General features: G+C 36.9%; 4 protein-coding genes across 4 annotated transcripts; 2 read left to right on the forward strand and 2 right to left on the reverse strand.

Moving 5' to 3' along the window:
* The first annotated feature begins 3,827 nt into the window (after nt 1-3,827).
* LOC110886581 (shikimate O-hydroxycinnamoyltransferase) lies at nt 3,828-7,437 on the forward strand. The gene is made up of 2 exons (XM_022134395.2): nt 3,828-4,428; nt 6,412-7,437. Exons 1-2 carry the CDS (start codon nt 3,991-3,993, stop codon nt 7,294-7,296), a joined length of 1,323 nt encoding a protein of 440 aa, XP_021990087.1. The 5' UTR covers nt 3,828-3,990; the 3' UTR covers nt 7,297-7,437.
* Nucleotides 7,438-8,472: 1,035 nt separating this feature from the next.
* Nucleotides 8,473-9,289, reverse strand: LOC110883318. The gene is made up of 2 exons (XM_022131107.1): nt 8,781-9,289; nt 8,473-8,665 (listed from the first exon to the last, which is right to left on the reverse strand). Exons 1-2 carry the CDS (start codon nt 9,287-9,289, stop codon nt 8,473-8,475), a joined length of 702 nt encoding a protein of 233 aa, XP_021986799.1.
* A 1,060-nt stretch (nt 9,290-10,349) lies between these two features.
* LOC110886580 lies at nt 10,350-15,698 on the forward strand. The gene is made up of 3 exons (XM_022134394.2): nt 10,350-10,591; nt 10,721-10,968; nt 14,994-15,698. The coding sequence occupies exons 1-3, from the start codon at nt 10,486-10,488 to the stop codon at nt 15,540-15,542; spliced, it is 903 nt and encodes a 300-aa protein (XP_021990086.1). The 5' UTR covers nt 10,350-10,485; the 3' UTR covers nt 15,543-15,698.
* Nucleotides 15,699-17,677: 1,979 nt separating this feature from the next.
* LOC110886579 lies at nt 17,678-20,909 on the reverse strand. The gene is made up of 4 exons (XM_022134393.2): nt 20,366-20,909; nt 19,104-19,174; nt 18,157-18,508; nt 17,678-18,071 (listed from the first exon to the last, which is right to left on the reverse strand). The coding sequence occupies exons 1-4, from the start codon at nt 20,480-20,482 to the stop codon at nt 17,910-17,912; spliced, it is 702 nt and encodes a 233-aa protein (XP_021990085.1). The 5' UTR covers nt 20,483-20,909; the 3' UTR covers nt 17,678-17,909.
* Nucleotides 20,910-22,478: the final 1,569 nt, after the last annotated feature.

The following is a 22,478-nucleotide window of genomic DNA, read 5'->3' on the forward strand; positions in this document are numbered from 1 at the left end:
AAAACATAAAACATAAAAGGTAAAATTAAAATTTCTCAAAATAACTGGTTGAATTTTATTAAAATACATGAGCTTCTAGAAGGATTCGTTTTAATAAAGAGTGGTTAGGTAGGAACTTTCAGTGTTATTTCTTTATTCTGATAACAAGGACAAATTGAAATCACAATAATTATAAATGATCATCACGTCTCCACGCTCATTTTTCTCACTATGATGTTGACGTATAAATAATGTTGGAATATGCCATTCACAAAAAAATGTTGGAATATACATCAATATCTTCATTTTTGGAGATATATCAGAAGATATCGTTTACTTTTATATATATGTTAGCTTTTACAAGTAAACTAATCTTAAACCCCCGCGTTGCGGGTGAAGGCCGTAAAACTATGCTAAGTAGCAACCGACCAAAACTTGGGAAAAGTGTAAAACAAACGTGTTTTTAACACTAAGTAGCTCACGTGACGTAACATGTAGACGAACTTGAATTTATCCCGACGCCAATTAGAAAGTCGAGAGAATAAAAATAACATTTTACAAGGTTTCTAAAAAGTTGATTGAATATAAATGTCAACACTCAAAATTGAAGGATTTACGTACTCAAAAACCAAATAAAACATCCAAAAACAACAAAATGAAACGCATAAGAAGAAAAAAAAAACTATAAAAAGCCAAAAGTGACACTGATGCAAATTATTATGTATATCAATTTACAACGTCCAATTGCGCCAATGTAGTTTTCTCTTTTTGATTTTGACCGCACAAGTTTCTTACTTTACTTTTGGGACACTTAACAACTCACACACAATTCATACATCGGTAACTAAGAGCCAAAGAAAGAACGAAGGAATCCGGTAAGTACGTCGGCGTGTGAGGTGTACCTATCCACGTGGCACCGTCCTATTAATCGACGTTTTCATTTTCCACCAAAGCCCGAACGGTAAGTGTATGTAGTTAATTTTCCGGCAGCGGCAAGGCCACCACGTCTTCGTTGTTATTATATAATAATACATATAGTTTTTATTTACTGATTCTATGTTATTTGTTTCTATTAAGTAATAATTCATCTCTAAAATTCTATAATTTAGATAATCCAGCTCAAATAATTCGAAACCGAAAAAATATTTGATAAACACCTAACTTATTTGTTCTCTCATAATTCTCCTTATGTTTTCATTTAATAATTTGCTTTAGAATAGGGGAATAAATGTGGAAAACGCTTTTTAAGTGGGGGAGTGGGTACTGCCCATCAACTATTTAGCTTTGTAAGATTTTTTAAAAGCAACTGTTCTAGAAGCTTAATATAGTATAGTGTAACTTTTAAAGATCATCTCCAAACTGATTATAGTGACATTGGGGTGGAATAAGTTTTTAGAATCAATAGGTTATGGGTTCGATTTTTATAAGGAGGTTTTTCCATATTTATTGGGTTTCCTTCTTAATTGGTGTATAGGCATTGCCTAGTGGAGATGAATATGATCGGATGGTTCTGCTGGTGACACGATGATACTCCAGTAGTCCGTCAGTGATCTAAATTTACCGTTAAAAAAACTGATCATAGTGGTAGTAGCATAGATTCTCATTTCATAATCACTTCAATAACTTACTAGAGTGTGACTTCGAATTTGTGCTAAATAGTTATGATTGTAACGTTTGATACATAATGGTTGAATACGGAAAAAAGGATCTATGATCCCGACTCTTGATGTTTGTTCGTAAAGATCGGCTAGTCACACAAATCAACTAAACAACACAAAATATTTGTCTGGTGATTGATTATTTCTTTTGTTTATAGATACATCACCTCACACTTCCAAAACAAGTATATACATGCCTATTTAAATCATCCAATTTTAGACTACCACAACACGATGCCGTGAGGGCCAGCGCGAGTGGTGTCAAGCGAGCATGGTCGCTTGGGCGAGTGAAGGTTTTGGGGGTGTGGTAACTTGGGCGAGCGAGGTTAACCACAACAGGCTCAAGTGAGCGGAGGCGTGAGTGAAGAAAGTGATGAGCATGCATCTAGTCAGCGCCATGTGTCGCAACATTAGAGGATGAATCCGGGTTATGGGGTGAGCGACAACGGGCAATCTTATATGAATTATTGAATAATACAATAAGACCAATAACTTCAGTAACTCAGAATTGTATATGAAAAAACTAATGTTGAAAGTTAAACGTTTCAAATAATTAATAGCTCCAATGTATGACACATGTCCCCAAACCAAAACTAAACGAGTGAAAGTATAAACCGTGCCGTACCAATTCTGTTGCTTCAGTATCTCGGTATCATTGAGAATACCAACATTCAAAGGTATCGAAATCGAAAAATGAAAAATAAATACTCGTACCAGTATCGATAGTGTTTGGTCGACATCGATTCGACATGGTATTAGTGTTCATTGTTCAACAAAAAAAAGCTCATGCCTACGTTTTTTTCGGACGACGAACACAAAAACCCTTTAAAAATCTACTTCCAAAATTCTTCTATTGCTCGCTTTTTGATACTCAAAATCATACCATTTAAATTGAAATAAACACTTGGTGCCAGTGAGCCAACTTACCATCACCATCATCCCTACACTACATAGACATATTATTGAATTAGGTTACTTTTGGCCGGATTAATATTATGATATTTAAACTGGTTAATGCCGAACAAAAATAAACGTAAGATTCAAGGAGTCGGCGGCAGCCGGGGAGCAAAAATAAATAACATTAACAACATCAAAAACAATTGGGCAATAAATATTCTAACTACTTTTAACTTTTTATATACAATACTTTTATTTAAAAAAAGTTGCCAATTATCTGTAGATCAAATGATGGAAGACTTGTATATTTTTTTGAGGGATACATGTTTAACTTCCGTTTGGTGTAGAGTAAGACACTGGTGGACAAATGATAAGAGACCCAAGGAAACTTAGGTTGGATTCTTGAGCCAAACTGGTTTTACCAGTAATTTCACCATCGTGCCTACAGGCGGGTGGGTTACTGAGTTTTCCCCGAAATTGGTAGTAAACTCGGGCTACTCTCGAAATACTTCGTTTGGTGTGGGTGCCTAAAAGTGCTTAGTATTGATTCTGTTAGCAGTTAAAAGAAAGTTAAACAAATACTTATTTTTTTTGAACGGCAAATTTGGATCACTGACGGACCACTGGAATATAATCGTGCCACCAGCGGAACCACCCGATCATATCCATCTCCACTAGGCATAATGCCTATACATCAATTTAGGAGGAAACCCAGTAAATATGGGAAAAACCCCCATTGTGAGAATCGAACCCAGGACCTATTGATCTAAAGTTTTATCCCACCCCAAAAATGCCACTAGGCTATAAACCCATAGAAAAACAAATACTTATTGACAACTACCTCGATCATAAAGACTTTTAGCTTTTATTATAAAAAAGAAAAAAAATTCAAAACCAAAAGAGTAAACTGCTAAATTCGTCCCTGAGGTTTGACTCAAATTGCTAGATTAGTCCAAAATCAAGTTTTGTTGCTAAAATAGTCATTGGCCCTAATTTATGTTGCTAATTCAGTCCAATTAATAGGAGTTAATTGCTAAATTCGTCCCTAAGGTTTGACTCAAATTGCTAATTTAGTCCAATCATTTTCCCTTTCAGTGGACTGAATTAGCAACATAAATTAGGGCCAATGACTATTTTAGCAACAAAACTTGATTTTGGACTGATCTAGCAATTTGAGTCAAACCTCAGGGACGAATTTAGCAATTTACTCAAACCAAAACACATTTATTGACAACTACCTCGATCATTCATACATTCAACTTTATTTTACAAAAAAATAATTCAACTTTACTTTATAATAAAATAAAAAAAGCTTCCAAAAAGCTTGCACACTTACCACCACCTCTCCAATCTCTATATAAACCCCCAAACACCACTCCAAAACTTGTGTCCTTTCAAACTTCAAAACCCTAATAACCATATTTACCACTCTGTTCATCAGATCTCCGATTTCACCATGAAAACCGATCAAACCAAACCAATGAACATCACAATAACCAAATCATCAATCGTTCCACCATCAGAGACCATTAATGGATCCTCTAACCACATCTGGACCTCCAATTTGGATCTAGTTGTTGGAAGAATTCATATTCTAACGGTTTATTTCTACAGGCCTAACGGATCTAACAACTATTTTGATCCGAATGTGATGAAACAGGCGCTTGCTGATGTGCTTGTGCCGTTTTATCCGATGGCTGGACGGTTAGGTAGAGATGAGAGTGGCAGAATTGTGATTAATTGTAATGGTGAGGGTGCTTTGTTTGTTGAGGCTGAATCGGATTCGTGTTTGGATGATTTTGGTGAGTTTACTCCGTCGCCGGAGTTTCGGAGTCTTACTCCGACTGTTGATTATTCCGGTGATATTAGTTCGTTTCCTCTGTTTTTCGCACAGGTATTGTTTGTTGACCTAATTTGATCAGATCTGTTTGCTCTGTTTTTTGTTTTTTTAACCTAATTGTGTTCAGTTATTAGAGATTTAGGTTGTGAATTATGAAGAAAGTTATTTATTATTAAGTTTGTGAGATCTAGGTTTACATGATTACATCACACATGACATAAAACATTGTAGAATATTGATAGTTTCTTAATAAAGCCACACTTCAAAATCTTGATTTCACACCAGCATACGGCCCGACGTTATACGGCCTGTATAGAATAACCTAACATGACAAATATTGGGTCGTATAATGTTGTAGGACTAGTGTAGATAGAGAAAATATTAGGTCGTATAACATTATATGATGTTTGGGTGGTATAACATTCTATGCAGGTTGTATAATGTTATACGGCCCATCTGATATTTTTTTTTTTTTTTGCAAACGGCCGTATAAATGTATGGGTGTGAAAATAAGATTGCAAGAGTGTGGGAACAGAGAGAGGCTATTGATATTGTATAGAGATGGAAATAAATGATACTATTCTATACAATGAGACCTAAGAACAGCTTGATTATTAATTGCTAGATCTATGGTTGAAGTGACAGATCTGTCTAATTGATTATTAATTGCTAGATCTATGGTTGAAGTGACAGATCTGTCTAAAATTTGAGTATGTTCTGCTTTTTCTAAATAAACTTAGTTACTTTTACAACATTCATATTGGAGTGTTAATCTCCATCTATATAATTTGATTAAAAAACATATATTTCTCTAAATTATATTTACTTTTCAAAAACCTTTCACATCTAACTCTTTATCTATATCTCTATTATACTCATAATTACTTATTTTATTATTTTTTCTCTTTCATACGCACTCACAACAAAAATACAGAGGTTTTGACACGAGCCTCTAAATATGGAGGTTTACTTTAATATCTATAAAATTCTCTATTATGGAGATTCCAATGTAGTATTGTGTTTGTTGTTTCCTTTATTTCTCCCCGTATATTATATAGAATCTATTAATATAGAGGCTCCAATGTGAATCCTCTTAGTAACCAACTTTTCTCTAAGGCGTTTCTGTTATGGGAATAAAATTATAAATTTAGAATACTAATTGACAAACATAAAATATAAAAGACATAAACTCTGTTACTAATTAGTTTTTTATGTTTTATGTGAAACGGAAGGTGATTGTGAAGAAAAGAGTCGGTAGATAGTAATCGAGTTTTATAATTGTTTAGTTTAAGTCATTGGATTTAAACAATGTTAAAACTTGAGAAGTTATAGTTTCAATAGTTAGAACTTAGAACGTAGGATCATATTCGATTTTGCTACGTGAGGTTTAACAAAATAATTATTTTCCTCCAAAACATTAAAAACATAAATTTAGCTACAAAAGTTCCGATCAATTGGTTTTTTTTTTTTTTTTTTTTTTTTTTTTTTTTTTTATCCAGACATCTAACGGTATTCATTTCCTCCGCTAAGTCTAACCCATGTAATTGTAATGTATTCGGGAAAATATATAAGTACTAGTTTTTTATTTATAAATGTTACTTTTCAAACCCAAGTTGTGTTTTTATATGATAATTATAAATGTTACTTTTGTTTTCAAACTCAAGTTGAGTTTTTTTATGAACCACTAATGCCATTTGCCTGGATGTTACGTAAAAGGGATATGTGAGGCTGGCAGGCTGCTATGCATATTCAAAGCTCTATGTGGGCCAATAAACTTTTTTAGGGTAGTCTGAATGGTCATAAAGTATTCATGGTTTCATGTGTCACATGTAATGCGTATGGTACAAGTCACCTAAATCTGAATTCAAAACTCGTGTTTTTCTTAATTTCAAGAAAATAAACATGTTTTTTTACTAGTTTGAATATTAGTTAGATAGAGTAGGTAAACTCATTAAACTACCATTTTTAATACTTTTCTGATTTTGAATTTTGATGACATTTTTTCTGCTCAATAATTGAATTTGTTTTGTTTAACAGGTGACTCATTTTAAATGTGGAGGAGTCGCACTTGGTTGTGGTGTATTCCATACATTATCTGACGGTTTATCATCTCTCCATTTCATAAACACATGGTCCGATGTGGCTCGCGGGCTCTCTGTAGCCATCCCACCGTTCATTGACCGTACCCTGCTACGTGCACGCGTACCACCCACCCCAACACACGACCATGTCGAATACCACCCACCTCCAACCATGATCACCACCCAAAAAACCGGTTCACTTTCTAAATCATCCACCACCATGCTAAAACTCACACTAGACCAACTCAACACCCTCAAAGCTAAAGCCAAGAGCGAAGGCGGGGCAAGTTATAGCACATACGAGACCCTCGCGGCTCACATATGGCGATGCGCGTGCAAGGCTAGAGGGCTCCCAGATGACCAACTAACCAAGCTATACGTAGCCACAGATGGACGGTCAAGATTGAGTCCTCACCTCCCACGAGGCTACCTTGGGAACGTGGTCTTTACAGCCACCCCGGTTGCCAAATCGGGTACTCTTACATCCGACTCATTGGTAAACGCTGCGAAACTGATTCATACCACGTTGAAAAAAATGGACGATGACTATTTGAGATCGGCTATTGATTACCTCGAGACACAACCTGATATATCCGCTCTAATCCGTGGACCTAGTTACTTTGCTAGCCCAAACCTTAACATAAACGCTTGGACTAGACTACCTGTACACGATGCGGATTTTGGGTGGGGTCGGCCCATTTTTATGGGACCCGCGACCATATTGTACGAGGGAACCGTATATGTTCTACCTAGCCCGAACAACGATAGAAGTGTGTCTTTGGCAGTGTGCTTAGATGCAAAGGAACAACCACTTTTTGAGAAGTACTTGTATGAATTGTAAGGTTTTGGAACCAAACAAGATGTAGGTGCTTTGTTCATGCTTTTTTGTTCGATTTGATTGTTTTTTTTTTCTTGTAACAATAAGTTGTAATTGCATCCCATGAAGAGTGAGTTTTGTACATTATATATGACTGATTGCGTAGAGTAAGGGCTATTAAATGGGGTGTGTTTTAGGGTTGGTGGGTCAAACCCAACACGAAACCAATAACTTTAAACAAATCTGCATATGAGACAAACTTAGAATTCGTGTCAAACACATAAAACCGAACATGACACGTTGACACGGACATGATCTGTATAGCCTGAAAAATGTTTGGTTTATTTATTTTTCATATAATATTTACTTCAAAACTACAAATTTCCATACAAGTTTTTAACCTATTCAAATAATGATGTTACTACATCAAGGTATATTTGGACCTATTTGTTGACATTTAAAAAATATACATGATGTAAAATTATATGGGAATTGGATAAACGGATTAACCCTTGAACCCATCGGATTGAGACTAACATGACCCATTAAGCTATGTATTTGTGGGTTTAACTCGAAATCGACCCAAATCCGTTTAAATTGAACTTAAACATGCAAATCTTGTGTTAGGTTCGTGTAGCTGGCCGTGTTGTTATGTCGTGTTAGTAATTGTTACCTTTCAAATAGCCTAGTTAACTCATGCGTTTTGTTACAAAATAATGTATTGTGTATTTTGTGTCCAATCTTGTATTGCATAATTACAATCTTGTATTGCAAACCCGTTTGTCATTTTGTTTCACAAAGCCTTGTGGAACTTTCATGTATAGGTCCTCATGAAGGTTTCCATGCAAGAAGGCGTTGTTAACGTCAAGTTGATGAATGTGCCATCCTTTTTTAACCGCTACGGCTAAAAGCCTTCAAACCGTGACAAGTTTTGCCACTGGAGCAAAAATCTCATGGAAATCAATGCCTTCGGTTTGGGTGAAGCCTTTTGCCACGAGACGTGCTTTGTACCTTTCAATTTCTCCATTGGGTTTATATTTTATCTTGCTGCCCCACTTGTAAAGAAACCTTTCCCAGCTTTCTTCGGTTTTAAAGCTTGGCCTGCAATGTTTGGCAATGTTTTGCTGTATGTGTCACCTACACAATGAATGTCTAGCCTTACGAAACACGGTTGCATATGCGTTCATTAGGGCGTGATCTCTATCCGTTACTATTACACGGGGTTCCATAACACTCTCTAATGAGTCTTTCAACCTCTGTAGAACCCACGTGAAGTTTTCCTGTTTCTCGTTGTTTATGAACGCATGAGCAATGCAAAACGACATCAACGTGGTCGTAACACCGATAATCTGAACTAGCAGCATTTTGTACCGATTCGTCTTGTAGGTGGAGTCTATAAGCAACACATGCGGGAAGGCGCGCCACAAAATGTTCGAGTCCGAGTGGATGAAGAAAACAACCTCGACCCGTTCGCCGTTTTCAAATGTTCTATGGTAAAAAAAACAAACCCAACCTTCTCAAATCGGTCGAAAAGTATCTGCATTGGAGTCTCGCCGACTTGTTCCATTCGACCCAATTTGGCCCGAGCGTTGTATATGGTGTTTCTTGTTGAGACATTATGAGGGTTCTGTTCTTTAATGGCAGCAAGAATGTCTTGTGGTTTTATGTTTTGATGCGTAAGTTGCTCCACCGTCCTCTCTTCCACTGGAGTCAGCCTCATTAGGGACGGATGACCCTCTGGGTACAGAAAGGGTTCGCGGTTATGTTTAACTACGTCAACCCTTAGATCCCAATAACGTAACCTCTTTCTGTATGTCTCGATCAGTTGGAACTTGCAACCGGTTTTCCTAGTCCCGCTGCGTCTGACCGTGGCTGTTGAGTTGTGCTGGCCGGCACAATCGCACGTAAGCCAAATTTTTAACGGCTGACCGCTTGGGGGTTTATCGTAGATGGTGCGTTTGATGGCGTAGCCATTTTCGCGTCCGGCTTCTCTACACCACTCCACCAATTCATCCATGCTAGCGAATTTCTAACGAAAACACTTATATGTGTAAATCAATGATTAACTCTAATGAATAGGATGCTATGTTTTTGGATGATCTAAGAATTTAATAAAAACAACATCACACGTAAAAACAGTAAAATAGTTAACGTACAACAAATAAACGTATAACGAAATGTTATACCTAATTGGTTTGAAACTCACTAGGTTCCTTGTCAGCCTTTGGACCCTCGGAAGGTCCACCACTTATGGGAGGAGAATGAAAACTACCGGTCGGCGGTCCACCACTAACAGGAGGGGATTCAAAACTAACGGGGTGTTGCGATGGATAATAACCAGCATAATTAGGCGGAAAGGCATCCAACTCCAAGTATCCTGACCTGCATCAGACGCAAGATTGAGATCGAACGGAGCATTCAGAACACACCCGGATTGTTATCTTGATTGTTATCATAACTCCCCTGATTCGACTCGTTGTCAAACACACCTAAAAAGTCACGCCAATACGACATTGATAGCGTAAATAATTTGAATACATAGAGATATAGAAGAAACGAACAGAAGTTGAATGAAAATGAATGAAATTACTGTCATTTATATAGAGGTTTTTACGGAATATTATATCGTTCCAAATGATTAACACGTGAATCGAGGAATCTAACGTCGAATCAAATAACTCGCACGAATATCGAGGAATCTAACGTCTAATCACATAACTTGCACTAGAATCGAGGAATATAACATCGAATCAGAGAATCTTACGTCTACTCGCACGTGAATCGAGGAATAATACGTCGTGTTAAATAGTAATAAAACAATAAAATAAATGAAATTCATTGTATACGGGTCGTATACGTCTATACGACCAGTATAAAAGCCCATATACATCATGTTAGAATAAAATTTTACCATATGGAATTATTTGGATCTAAAATAAATTAGAAAAAGGGTAAACTCTCCCCGAGACCCGACGTTTCAGTATTTTTACTTTTTATTGACTCGTGTATTTATTAGAATAAAAAAAAAATTAGAAAAAGGGTAAAAACTACTTAACTTTTCCCCTACGTTTCAATATTCAGTTCCATTTACTATCCACCCCCTCCATATTCTCTGTCCCCATTGCTTTTTTTTGAAACTATAAACTCCATCTTTCCCTCTACGCTTTCTCTGTGAAACTGAAACCCTAATCTTCTTTCTTCTTCACTCTAACAATGGAGTTCAACTTTCTAGGAATCGATAAGCAGAAGCAATACAACTACATGTTCCCCACATCGTCTTCCTCAAACTACACTTACATCTCCGATCAGCCCATGATCCGTAAGCGCATTTACAGATTGTTTTATACTTTTATAACGTCTTCACATGATTTCAGTTGAACTGTTGAAGCATGTGTAGTGTGTTTTTTTTTGTTTTAACCTAATTCTGATGATTTGTATGCTTTTACAGACGGCGGAAGAAGCGTAGTTCCGGTGGGGTTTCCGTCGTCGTTGATGGTAGGGCAACCGCTGCGTTCGTACCGTCAGTTTGAGCCGGAGATGTGGCTTCATGGTGAACGGTTTCTACCGTACGATGCAACGGTTTCAATGCCGCTTGAAGAGAGATATTACGGCGGTGAAGGATATGATCACCGCCGTGAGATTACGGGATTTGAGGCGGCGCAGTTTCAGCGGTTACGACAATTGCCTACCATGTTGGTTAGTTTCATACTTTCATTCCTCTTTATTTTGAGACACTATATGGAAAATATGTTATAAACATAAGATATTGTTATAATCTAAAACCCTATGTTATATGGACATGAAAAATATGTTTACCCTTATCAAATTGTGAATTAGGGTTTCTTGAATTTTCATGGCCTTTTTTTAAAGGCTGACACACGTAACATCTAGTTATATTCCTACATCTATATTATTTGTCGTGACAAACTAGCTAGGGCTGACACACGTAACATTTAGTTATATTCCTACATCTACATGTGGGTGGGTGGGTGGGTGGACGAGCCCCATACCTTCCAGTCTAATAACGGTTCATGTTGTCTCCGGTACCAACAAGGTTTAAAAGAACGGAATCGAGTCTTGAGGCGTTTTCACTTCGTCTCACGAGACGTTATAAGCCTTGAGGCGAACTGGCGGAATTAAAAACACAAATTTAAAAATTTTATAAAACAATTGACACAGAAAGTCTAAAATAAAAAACACACATCGAAAATAAAATAACTGACGCCAAAAGTCTAAAACATCCAAAAAACACCGCCTTGTCCCTATGAGGCGTACGTACAAACATGACCCCATGAGGCGCGCCTCATACACTTTTTCTTACCGCCACGGCTCGAAGCGCACGCCTCAACCGTTTTTTTAACCATATTTGAGTACCAACATTAATAATCGTAACTCAATATGGTTTTTCTTTCATGAATGTATGTTAAACTTGTTTACCAACATTAAGAATCACAACACGATTTGGTTTCTTTAATGAATTTTTTTTTTGAACGGCAACGGCTTTATATATTAATATAAAGGCCCCAGCAAGAAACTGGGAGAAATACAAGAATGGAACGATTGCATAATACTACTAACATTAAAATCGACCCATTTCTCCCACCCGACGCCTTTACATTTAGATCTACAAGTTAGCCAAATAAAAGCATCATCTTTAATTGTCTCTACCAGATTTAATGAATGTATGCTAATTTTGTTTTCTAGACCCAAAAGAGTAGTATAGGTCAGCTGAACTGAAAGGCTTGTTGTTTGCTTTTTGCTAGCTCAAATAGTTAATATCAATGCATACATTATTACATTACATTGAGTATGGTGAGTAGACCCTATGTGACACGTGTCTGGTGCTGGTATATTTAAGAAAATGTTATCTGGCAAGTATTGTTTAATTGCTTGTTTTGTGTTAATATCAATGCATGCAATCCTATACTGATCTTGTCTAGGTAACGTCATAATGTGCTATTATATCATTGTAATCTTATACTTAATCTTGTCTAGATAATTATAGATATTGTTTTCATAATGATGCTAATATAATGTGAATTTTTTTCCATTTAAGGAACACCCACAGCTCTTGTTCTTGTCACATTATTGAACTCTGGTTCGGTCACCCTATATTAATGTAGTACTATAAGACCATGTGTAGTGGTTAAGCCATATAATGCCCCCACCATGGGGCATTATTTGACACATGGCAGTCCAGTCACCATGGGACATTATAGCAAAAGTGGCGTAGTGGGAATAATGCCCAATAACGCCCATGCAATCATTTCACAATTATTTTTTTTAATTTAAAACATAAAATCTTCATTAATTAAAAATAAAAATTACACTACTTGAAATAAAAAAAACCGAAAAAAAACAGAAAATAAAAAGAAACAGAAAATAAAAAAAAGAAGATGATCTAGAGTCCATATTTTTCTCGAATTTTTTGGCGATGCATTTGCGCAAGGATCAACGCGTCGCCTTGGAGGTGGTCGCTCGGTTTGGACAAAAACTCGATGTCCTTTTCCATTTGCCTCGCCTCTTGCATCTCGTTAAACTTTTTGGTTTCGGCGACTCGTTCTTTCATAACCTCTCAACGTTTGTGGCCGAGGTCGCGAATGTCTTGGAGATGACGGTTCATCTCCTCGAAGTCTTCCTTCAACTCGAGATCGGAAGACGACTCCGCCGTTTTTTTCCCGGTTCGCTTATCCTTTCTTCTACCGGGCGGTCGGGTCAACTCTTCTTCAAATTTCTCGTCAACGTCCACCAACTCATTTAGATCGACATTGCGGGCATCCGATGTCGGTGTTTCGGGGTCAACGGAGGATGATGTTTTTGACCGTTTAGCTCGACGTTTACTACTAGACGTCATGGTACCTACTAGCGCCCACTTTGGACTTTTTCGTAGTAGATCCCAACACTTATAGTACGGGAAAGGGCATTTCGTTTTCTCGAACTCGTCCAAAGTCTTCGTTGAAACCCCGACGTCACCTTCACCGCTCGGGCGATTATCGTAGTTACGTTGGTACACTTCTTGGAAGGCATGACACTTGTTGTTGATGTCAGTCCATTTTGCTAGAAATGGAATCTTTGTCCCGATGTTCGCCTTGACTCCACGTGCTAAAAAGGAGTGCACGAACCCTATCCCAAAAAACGGGGCCCGTTTGAAAGTTTGCTACAAATTGAAAAAATAAAAGTAAAAATATAAGTAAAAAATAAAATATAAAAAAATAAAATATAAGTTGTGTGTTAAAAATAAAAGTAAAAAATAAATATAAAAGTTACCAGTTTCGTGGTCCTCCGAAACGTCGAGCCACGCCCGAGTCAACGTGAATTCCTCCTCCTTCGTCCATTTAATGACCGTTTTTGTACGTCGAGGTTCGTCCTTTTCCTTCTTCTTATGCGACCTTCTGCCGCGTTTCGATTTCTCTGGCACCGGTTCGGGTTGCGTCTCCGACACGACATCGACATTGGGTTCGGCTTGTTGTTGTGAAGGTTGCGACCCACTCAAGTAAGCCGCGTACGTTAAAACGCTCGGGTCCAAGTCTTGAAGGTTATACGGGTGTTGCGGTTGGGTTGTGTTCGGGTTCATGCGTCTTGCGGGGACACCAAAGGGGGGTCGGAATGGATGCATATTTGTATAAAATATAGAAGAAGTAGGAGAGAAAGTGTGATTTTTTTTATAAAAAATAGGATGAAGTGGGTACTATTTATATATTGGGTAAATTTTGGAATTAAAAAAAAAAAGTTAACATTTGACCGTTGTCAACGGTCATCTCTTGGCCCAAGTGAGTTTTCAGCGTTTTAATTAAAACGGCAACGTCCATTTTTTTTCGAAAATAACGCCCTATAACGCCTGCTGTAATTGGGGGGGGGGGTGCGTTTTGCGGCGTTTTTTTTTCAATCTTTTTTAAAAATACCGCCCCACTACGGGTGGTCTAAATATATTTGACTACTTTTATTTTTTGGTAATGTCTAAAACATCAAAAACACACAATGAGGCGTTCCTGGGGCGCACTTTTTTACCGCCTCAGCCTTTAGCATATGTACAAACACAACCCCATGAGGCGCGCGCCTCAACCGTTTATATAAACCTTGGGTATCAACATTAATAATCGCAACTCGATATGGTTTTTACTTTCATTAATGTATGCTAATCTCATTTACCAACATTAATAATTGCAACACGATTTGGTTTCTAGATCCAAAATAGAAATATAGATTAGCTTTCGGCATCCAGGTGAAGGGCGAATACGGGTGGCGCCGGTTCGTCATGAATGGGAGGCGTGGTTTTACGGATTATTCCACTGTCGTGCCTTCGGGCGGGTGGAGGTCGGGTTTCCACGCATCTGGGAGAGCCAAGGGGCTGGCAGCGGTCGAGTAGTCGACCTTGGCCACAACCCCTGGTGTCACGGTGGTTGGCACGTCGTTCTTTGCCGTTAAAAAAAAAAAAAAAAACTTAAAGTGTTGACTTTGAAACATACAGAACCCATATGACATGTGTTTGGTCCAGTGGGCCCGGTATATTAAAAAAATGTTCTCTGGCAAGTGTTTAATTACTTGTTTTGATTTCATATTAATGCATGCAATCTTATACTCAATCTTGTCTAGATAATTATCCACTATTAAGGAATACTCACAACTCTTGTTCTTGTCACATTCTTGAACTCTGGTTTATATGAGTATATGCAAACTCGTTATCTAGAAGTTTTTGCATCATCACTTGTTATCTATTGCAGGGAAATAAAACCGGTGCAACTATGTCTGGATCGAAAAGGAAAGCACCGTTACCATCATCACCAACCGTTGCAGGTTCAAGCGGGCTTTGTTCAAAGAAAGTAACCGAGGAATGGAGATGCGCAGTATGTGACATTAGCGCTACATGTGAGCGGGCGCTGCATGATCATCTACAGGGGAAAAAACACCTAGCTAAAATTGAATCTTTGAAATGCAACAACACTAGTGCTGCTGACATTGGTCTCGGTGTGAAGAAACAAGCATTCGAGATCAAGAGTTTGAAAAGCAACAAGTCTTGTGGTGAAATTGGGCTTGGGATAAAGAAGGTTTGTGTGAAGAACCAAACATCTGAGGTTAAGAGTGTTTCAACAGATGTAAAGAAAGTGAAGATGAAAAAGAAGTTCAAGTTCTGGTGCAAGACTTGCAAGATAGGAGCTTATGATGAGGTAGTTATGAAGGACCATAAGAAAGGAAAAAAACATGTGAAAAACCGTCGTATGATTATCAAGGCTCGTGCACAAAAGAGGTCTTCGGAGAGAAAAGGCATATGATTTATGTTGGTCAGATGCCACCAGCTGGTTTAGGTGTATACATTGAACATGGTTTGCTAGGTTTTTATCTGGATATATGTAATGTATACAGATGTTTATGTTCTGGTAACTAGCTGAATTGATCATCGATCTGGCCTTTGTGGATGTTATTTTTTTATACATGTTTTTAAACCAACACAAACTGCTCACTTACTACTTTTTTGGACGGCTAAATGTTACACTCCTTGTGTATTGAACCCATGATCTGCTATCTAAACACCTAGAGGGTTTAACTTACTCCTAATAATATATTTTGTATACATTAGTAAAGAGTTATAGTAGTTGTTTGACTTGCAATTTAACCTAGGAAGCAAAAAACAAGAAACATGAAAACCCTTAATTCAACCAACATAAATGACTCATGTTTTAGATTTGGATATTTTCTAAATGAATGTTTTTGAAGAAGGATTTGTAAATTGGTAGCTTTTTTCTTATTGAATTTATTTTATAGCATAAACGGGGTATGTAACCCAGCCGCTACTTCAAACTCGAGAGGCAATTGCTATTTGATGGTGGAGGCCAGGACCCGGGTATGTAACCCTGACCTCAATAAAACGAACTCTAGCTCCCATCCACGTAGTGGTGAAACTTGAGATTTCCGATCGGGGGGACAGAAGTCACCAGAGCTAAAAATTTCTATAAAATCAGGGGGTAAAAAATGTATATACCCAAAAAATTCTATACAAAAACTACATACTCTCTACTACTAAGCGAAAAGTTCGGGGGGTCGGTCGCCCCCTCCCGCCCCTTAAAAGCTTTGCCCATGCACCCACGATAGAGCGAATTAAAACGATCATAAATAATATAAAAACACGTGGCCGCGTGCAATAGGGTAGATGATGATGCTGATATGAAACGTGCAATAGCGTGTTTGTCTTTCGATTCAAGCATTATATGTTGTCATATCATAAAAGCAACTGAAATGGGTAGTGTAAACATACATACCTCTAGGTTTATTTATTAGAGCATTCACATCCAGCCCCCTATAATTATACATACATTCCACTAAAAAACAACTCCTATATCAATATATTTCCACTAAAAACAAATACTTTTTCTCTCTCCTTTTCAATTAAATAATATTTTTATACCTTTATCATTACATTTTTCTCTCTCTTTCACTCACAACCACTTTCAATATATATTAAAAAATTATAGTGGGTGAACAGTGTCCCCCCAAATATACAGATGAACAGTAACATTTTCTCTCTCCTCCACTCACAACCATTTTTTATACTCTTTATATTTTAAAAACCCCACACTCACAATTTAGTTCTTTGGATGTGAATGCTCTTATACCTTTTCCCCGTATTTTGGTTTTCTAATGACAGTAGAACTCATAGTTTGATGTTTTTCTTTTAAACTTTTTTGACATACTTTGTAGTAGAGTATTGTTATGTTCTTACCCAAATAATGCGTCTGTTTTCATGAATTTTGGATGGCATGATGCATGTATCTATCGGTATAAATTAACTTGATATACGTTTTAATGTAATTTTTTTTCTAGAAATAAGTTAGCTCAAATATAACACCATGCGTTGTGGGCGTGATTTTTTCAAAATTTGCCCTCAATCACACCCAAGCACGCTCCCTCCCCACCCCCTGGGCATTATCGGGCGTTATTGATCAAAAATTCCCTCTAGACGTTTTTTAAATAACGCTATGTTCAAATTTGAAGGACCAATCACATTTAACCTTCCTTTTTCTTGGCCAATAGCTTTTTTTGTTGGGTTTTTTTTATTTTTATTTAATTCTCTACACCCTTTTAACATAATACCCACATCCCCACTACACCCATTTTATAAAAACGCCCAATAATGTCCCTTGCTGACTGTACTGCCACATGGCGGAAAACGCCCAAGTGTGAGGGCATTATTCACCCTTACCACTACGCATGGTCTAATATGTTTTTATGTTTTATTATTACGTAATTTTTTAGTTCTACGTTTTAACGTAAATTTTATTTTACCCAGAAATGAGTTGGGTCAAATATAGTACGTTTTCGTGCTTATTTTTAATTGGTTTACATTTCAACGTAAATTTGTTTCAGAAACGAATCAGGTCAACTGTTAAACAAATCAGTTAAATCTTAAGTGTTAAAAAACAAACATGATATTATCAGCATATACATGGTTATGAACTTATGATCCTTCATCCCTTGAGTGTTCAAAAAAACAAACACTTACTAATCCCACAAACCTTTCTTTACATAGATTTCTTATAAACCCATAAAATTAGCATCAAAACATCAACATAACCACCAGTTTACCAAGTCCTAATGGTCATTAAGCATATCGTTTTACCTAAATCGTCTAGTTAACCATTAGTTCATACCCTTAAGGCCACAAGATCTTGCCACGAGATTTTCCTCTTTCCTGATAAATTCGTCGAACCATCACCAACATTTCTACAAATCGACAGCTTTAAATCGTTCTGTTGTTCTTTCCTTTGATCCTCAAAGCTCTCTTGTAATTCTTCTTCTTCTTCTATCTGAAAGTAAACCAACAATAACCCGTTAGAAAAACCTCAACCAATGTTACAAAACGAGTTTTATCGTTTATCAAAGTTAACCTACCGATAACTGGTTCAAGTCGAATATAGGTACTCTAGCTTGAACTTGAACCGCAGCTGATTTCTGCTTTATTTCAGTCACCGGAAACGAGTTGTTTCCATGCGAATTCACATTCCTGTCAAAGTCAAACATCGGAAGTGGTTGACTTGTAACGATATTTTTCTTCTTTGTATACGTTTTCCCTCTTTGGATTTGATCGGGAAACAGGGGCAAATTGGGCAAAGCTGCCACCATTTTCGGGTTAACCTTCTCCTTCTTGCTTTTTCTGTATTGGGTTGTTTCAACATTATGTGATTTCACTTGTTGTGAAGTTGATCTGGTTTTCGACAGAAATTTGTGTCGACGTCTCAAGAATCTGCGAAAAACCAAGAACAAGAATCAAAATCTTGATGAAAAATATGTTCTACTGAATTGAGTATGTTGTACATAACTAGCAAGATGATAGCGGCTCGCGAGCTACTCGAGATCGGCTCGAGAAAAAGCTCAAAACGAGCCGAGCCTTATCGAGCCTGAGGCCGAGCTTGAGCCTCAAAACAAAGCTCGTTTGTTTATGGAGCCCGAGCTCGAGCCTCACATGTGAAGCTCGTTAGGCTCGTCAAGCCTTAGTGTAAACGAGCCGAGTCGAGCCGAGCTTATTTAAACTTGTTTACAAGCCGACCTCGAACCTAAAAATAAGCTTATTTAGTAAACGAGCCCGAGCTTTACTTATCGAGCTCGCAAGCCTAAAAAGTCTATTATTTATATTATTTTTATTTAATCTACTAATTAATAGATAATAAACGAGCCGAGCCCAAGCCGAGCTCGAGCTTGATAAAATACAAACGAGCCGAGCTCGAGCTTTGAAAACAAAGCTCGAATCGAGCCGAGCTCGAGCCCGAGCTCTCATAAGTTAATCGAGCTCGAGCCTGGCCGAGCTCGGCTCGGCTCGGCTCGTTTGCACCCCACCATACCTAACTTCAGCTTCTAGAGTATGTTTCTTTTGCTTCATGACCTCCAATTTGTTTCTTGCAGCCTCTGTTTCCTAAAAAAATTAGTAAAATATTAAGCATTTTGGTGCCAAAAATTGGATCAAATATCCTATATTGGAACTTAAAAGCATATAATAGCTGAATTAACTAATAAGAAAAATCAAAACACAAAAGATTAAGAAACATAAAAACCCTTCAAAAGTTATATTAATCACTCCTCATTAGGGATGAGCAAATCCGATACCGTCCCGAAATATGTCGGTACGGTAAGGTATTTGAAGGTAAAAGTCGGTAATCTACCGGTACCGTACCGAACCAATACCAATCCCGAAAATACTGATACCGAAAATGCCAAAAAGTGGATACCGTTTCCGTACGGTATTTTCGGGATCGGTACGGGATATGATACCAGATGCTCATCCCTAGTTCCCCACTCCTCAATCCAAAATTTTGCCAAGAGAATTATGCTAACCACTCCTCAATCCAAACCTTAAACACCCCCCCCCCAACCCCCCAAAAAAAAAAAAAAAAAATTGTAATCAGTGATATAATATTATTGAGAGTGAATTTCAAGGATTGTCCTTTATCTTTATACCCTTTTTCAGGCGCTGTCCTTTATGTTCAAAATTGACGAATTTTGTCCTTTATGTTTTCATATCATACACGTTTTGTCCTTTAGGCCTAACTCAGTTAGTTTTTTCAGTTAAATTTGGTCATGTGCTTTGCACATGAGAGCATTTTTGTCAATTCAAAGGTTGCAGAAGCTTTGAGCTGTAAATCTGCCGTTAAACTTACCTTTAAACTTACCTTTGAATTGACAAAAATGTTCTCATGTGCAAAGCATATGACCAAATTTAACTGAAAAAACTAACTGGGTTAGGCCTAAAGGACAAAACGTGTATGATATGTAAACATAAAGGACAAAACTCGTCAATTTTAAACATAAAGGACAGCGCCTGAAAATGAGTATAAAGATAAACGACAATCCTTGAAATTCACTCTATTATTGAAGAAAAACATGATTTTTTTTCCAAAAGAATCTTGAAATACTATCACAGATCTATTCAACAGCATAACACAAAAGATCAAGAAACATAAAAAAAACCCCATATGACATATCACACAACATATGATTCAAACAACAAGAATCCACAAGAAAATGAAACAATCCAAACCCAAAGAACGAATCTTGAAGCATAAACAATCTGATAAAAAAAAGAAAACAGAGATATAATAATATATACCTGTTGCAACTCAAGATAATCTTTAACAAGGGTTTGATGCTTAAATCTTGCCCTAATATCATCACAAGACACATGAGGAGACGAAAACAAAGCAACCCCTTTCATCTTCTTACTCATCAGATCTCAAAAATGGTAAAAGATTGAAACAAGAGAGAGAAAGATGAGAGAGAGAGAGAGAATGGTGTGGGGAAGAAATTAAGACTATAAAGAAATATGAATGGTGTAGGGGTGAAAAGGTTCTTGCTTTTTCCTGTTTTCTCTGTTGATTGTGATGAAACTCTGACCAAAGAGAAAGCCCCAAAAAGCCCACATGATGGTAGACAATGGAGTCATGAAGATGGAGATTTTTGGGGGTTGCAGAAGGGTATTTGTGGAACAAACCATTATTAATTGGTCTGTATGTGAAATTTGTTTTTGTGTGTGTGTGTAAGGGATTGTGTGAGGTGGGTTTGGTTGGAATTTGAACCTTGAAGACATCTTCCCTCTTTCTCTCTCTGTCATGTCTTTGTTTCTCTCTCTATCTTTCAACCTTTCAAGACTCATTTTTGGTCCAAATGGGCCATTGAAGAGACAGAGATGATGGGTTGTGTGTGTGGACTCTTCTTTCTTTGTTTTTGTTTTCTGATAAAGTTTACATTTTTTTTAAACTAGTTTACAGATAGAGAAAGTGTATAAGAGCATTCACATCCATTTCACTATATTCTTACCCTAAATTACACTAAAAAACACTACATTTTCTCTCTCCTTTTCAATTAAATAATATTTTTTTATACTTTTATCATTACATTTTCTCTCTCCTCCACTCACAAACACTTTCAAAATATATTAAAAAATTATAGGGGCGGAACAGTGTCCCCCCAAATATACAGATGAACAGTAACATTTTCTCTCTCCTCCACTCACAACCATTTTTTATACTCTTCATATTTTAAAAACACCACACACATAATATGATTCCTTGGATGTGAATGCTCTAAGGAGAGAGAGAGAGGAGTGTTGTGTTTTTTTTTTTTTTAACGGCCAACAAAATCTTTCATACATACAAGATTAACAACGATTAGCCCACATTATTACATCCACCAATTTAAGGAGAAACAAAAATACACTGATATGCCCACAAACTAGCCAACTCAAAGTTACTCCAGCAATCCCATGTGAGTGATATAGCCTTAGCTCTCCACTACAGGACGCTTGCCTTGCCATTGAAAACAAGTTCATTCCGTGTTCGTCAAATGCACCAAATCGTGGTTTACAAAATTACTCTAAAAGATCAAAATTACTCTACAAGAACATTTTACAAAATTACTCGACAAGATCAAAATTACTCTACAGTATCATTTGTAGAAGAATTTTGATAATTACCCTACAAACAGATAATTACAAAAATGTTACCATGTTTTTTTTGTCCTTTTCATGCTATTTATACGTTTAGTACGTTAAAGTTGTTTGTACGGGAACTTTACTCTAATTTACTCTAAATGTATATGCTAATAAAGTAGAAATTCAAATTCTCAGAACTTTTATATGCTAGTAAAGTAGCAATTCAAATTCCCACAACTTTTAAATGGTAATTCAAGTAATTTAAATAATCATATGAATGTGAGAAATATATTGAAAATCTGGAACTTGATTTTAAGATTTTCAACTTAATTTTAGGTTGTCTGGTATGTTCTAACACTTATTGGCGTTAACAAGGATTAAATAATTTTCTTAATCTAAGGTGAAGTAAAAAAGGGTAAAATGAGAAGTGTGACGCTGACGCTGACGCCTACGTATAATTAAAGAGCGTGAAAATATACCTCATGGCGTTAGAAGATGGGAGGCCCAATCATAAAGGATTAAAGGGTTGCCTTCACTTAATTATTGGCAGAATTAAATTAGTCCACTTTATTTCATTTAAACTTATCTTAGCCTATATATGCAACGTCCGCTTTATTTCATTTAAGAAATAATATAACCAATAAAATATATCTAATATACAATATTTTTGGAAACTAAAATATAATATAAACTTACGGTCCGGTCCTGTTTCGTACAACCGGTTATTGGTATAAACCGCAAATCAAACCGTTTATTACTGTCACACCCCCAAAATCCACACGCGGAGTACCAC

Source organism: Helianthus annuus, chromosome 10, assembly GCF_002127325.2.
Source record: "Helianthus annuus cultivar XRQ/B chromosome 10, HanXRQr2.0-SUNRISE, whole genome shotgun sequence".
Taxonomy (NCBI): Eukaryota; Viridiplantae; Streptophyta; class Magnoliopsida; order Asterales; family Asteraceae; genus Helianthus; species Helianthus annuus.

What these genes read in the sequence shown, in the direction of transcription:
- LOC110886581 (XM_022134395.2), top strand. Translation starts at nt 3,991, where the DNA reads ATGAAAACCGATCAAACCAAACCAATGAACATCACAATAACCAAATCA. An exon ending in TTCCTCTGTTTTTCGCACAG is followed by an intron (nt 4,429 to 6,411) that starts GTATTGTTTGTT and finishes TTTGTTTAACAG; the next exon opens with GTGACTCATTTTAAATGTGG.
- LOC110883318 (XM_022131107.1), bottom strand. Translation starts at nt 9,289, where the DNA reads ATGGATGAATTGGTGGAGTGGTGTAGAGAAGCCGGACGCGAAAATGGC. An exon ending in GACCGATTTGAGAAGGTTGG is followed by an intron (nt 8,666 to 8,780) that starts GTTTGTTTTTTT and finishes TGTTGCTTATAG; the next exon opens with ACTCCACCTACAAGACGAAT.
- LOC110886580 (XM_022134394.2), top strand. Translation starts at nt 10,486, where the DNA reads ATGGAGTTCAACTTTCTAGGAATCGATAAGCAGAAGCAATACAACTAC. An exon ending in CTCCGATCAGCCCATGATCC is followed by an intron (nt 10,592 to 10,720) that starts GTAAGCGCATTT and finishes ATGCTTTTACAG; the next exon opens with ACGGCGGAAGAAGCGTAGTT. An exon ending in GACAATTGCCTACCATGTTG is followed by an intron (nt 10,969 to 14,993) that starts GTTAGTTTCATA and finishes TATCTATTGCAG; the next exon opens with GGAAATAAAACCGGTGCAAC.
- LOC110886579 (XM_022134393.2), bottom strand. Translation starts at nt 20,482, where the DNA reads ATGAGTAAGAAGATGAAAGGGGTTGCTTTGTTTTCGTCTCCTCATGTG. An exon ending in ATTATCTTGAGTTGCAACAG is followed by an intron (nt 19,175 to 20,365) that starts GTATATATTATT and finishes TAATTTTTTTAG; the next exon opens with GAAACAGAGGCTGCAAGAAA. An exon ending in ACTCTAGAAGCTGAAGTTAG is followed by an intron (nt 18,509 to 19,103) that starts GTATGGTGGGGT and finishes GGTTTTTCGCAG; the next exon opens with ATTCTTGAGACGTCGACACA.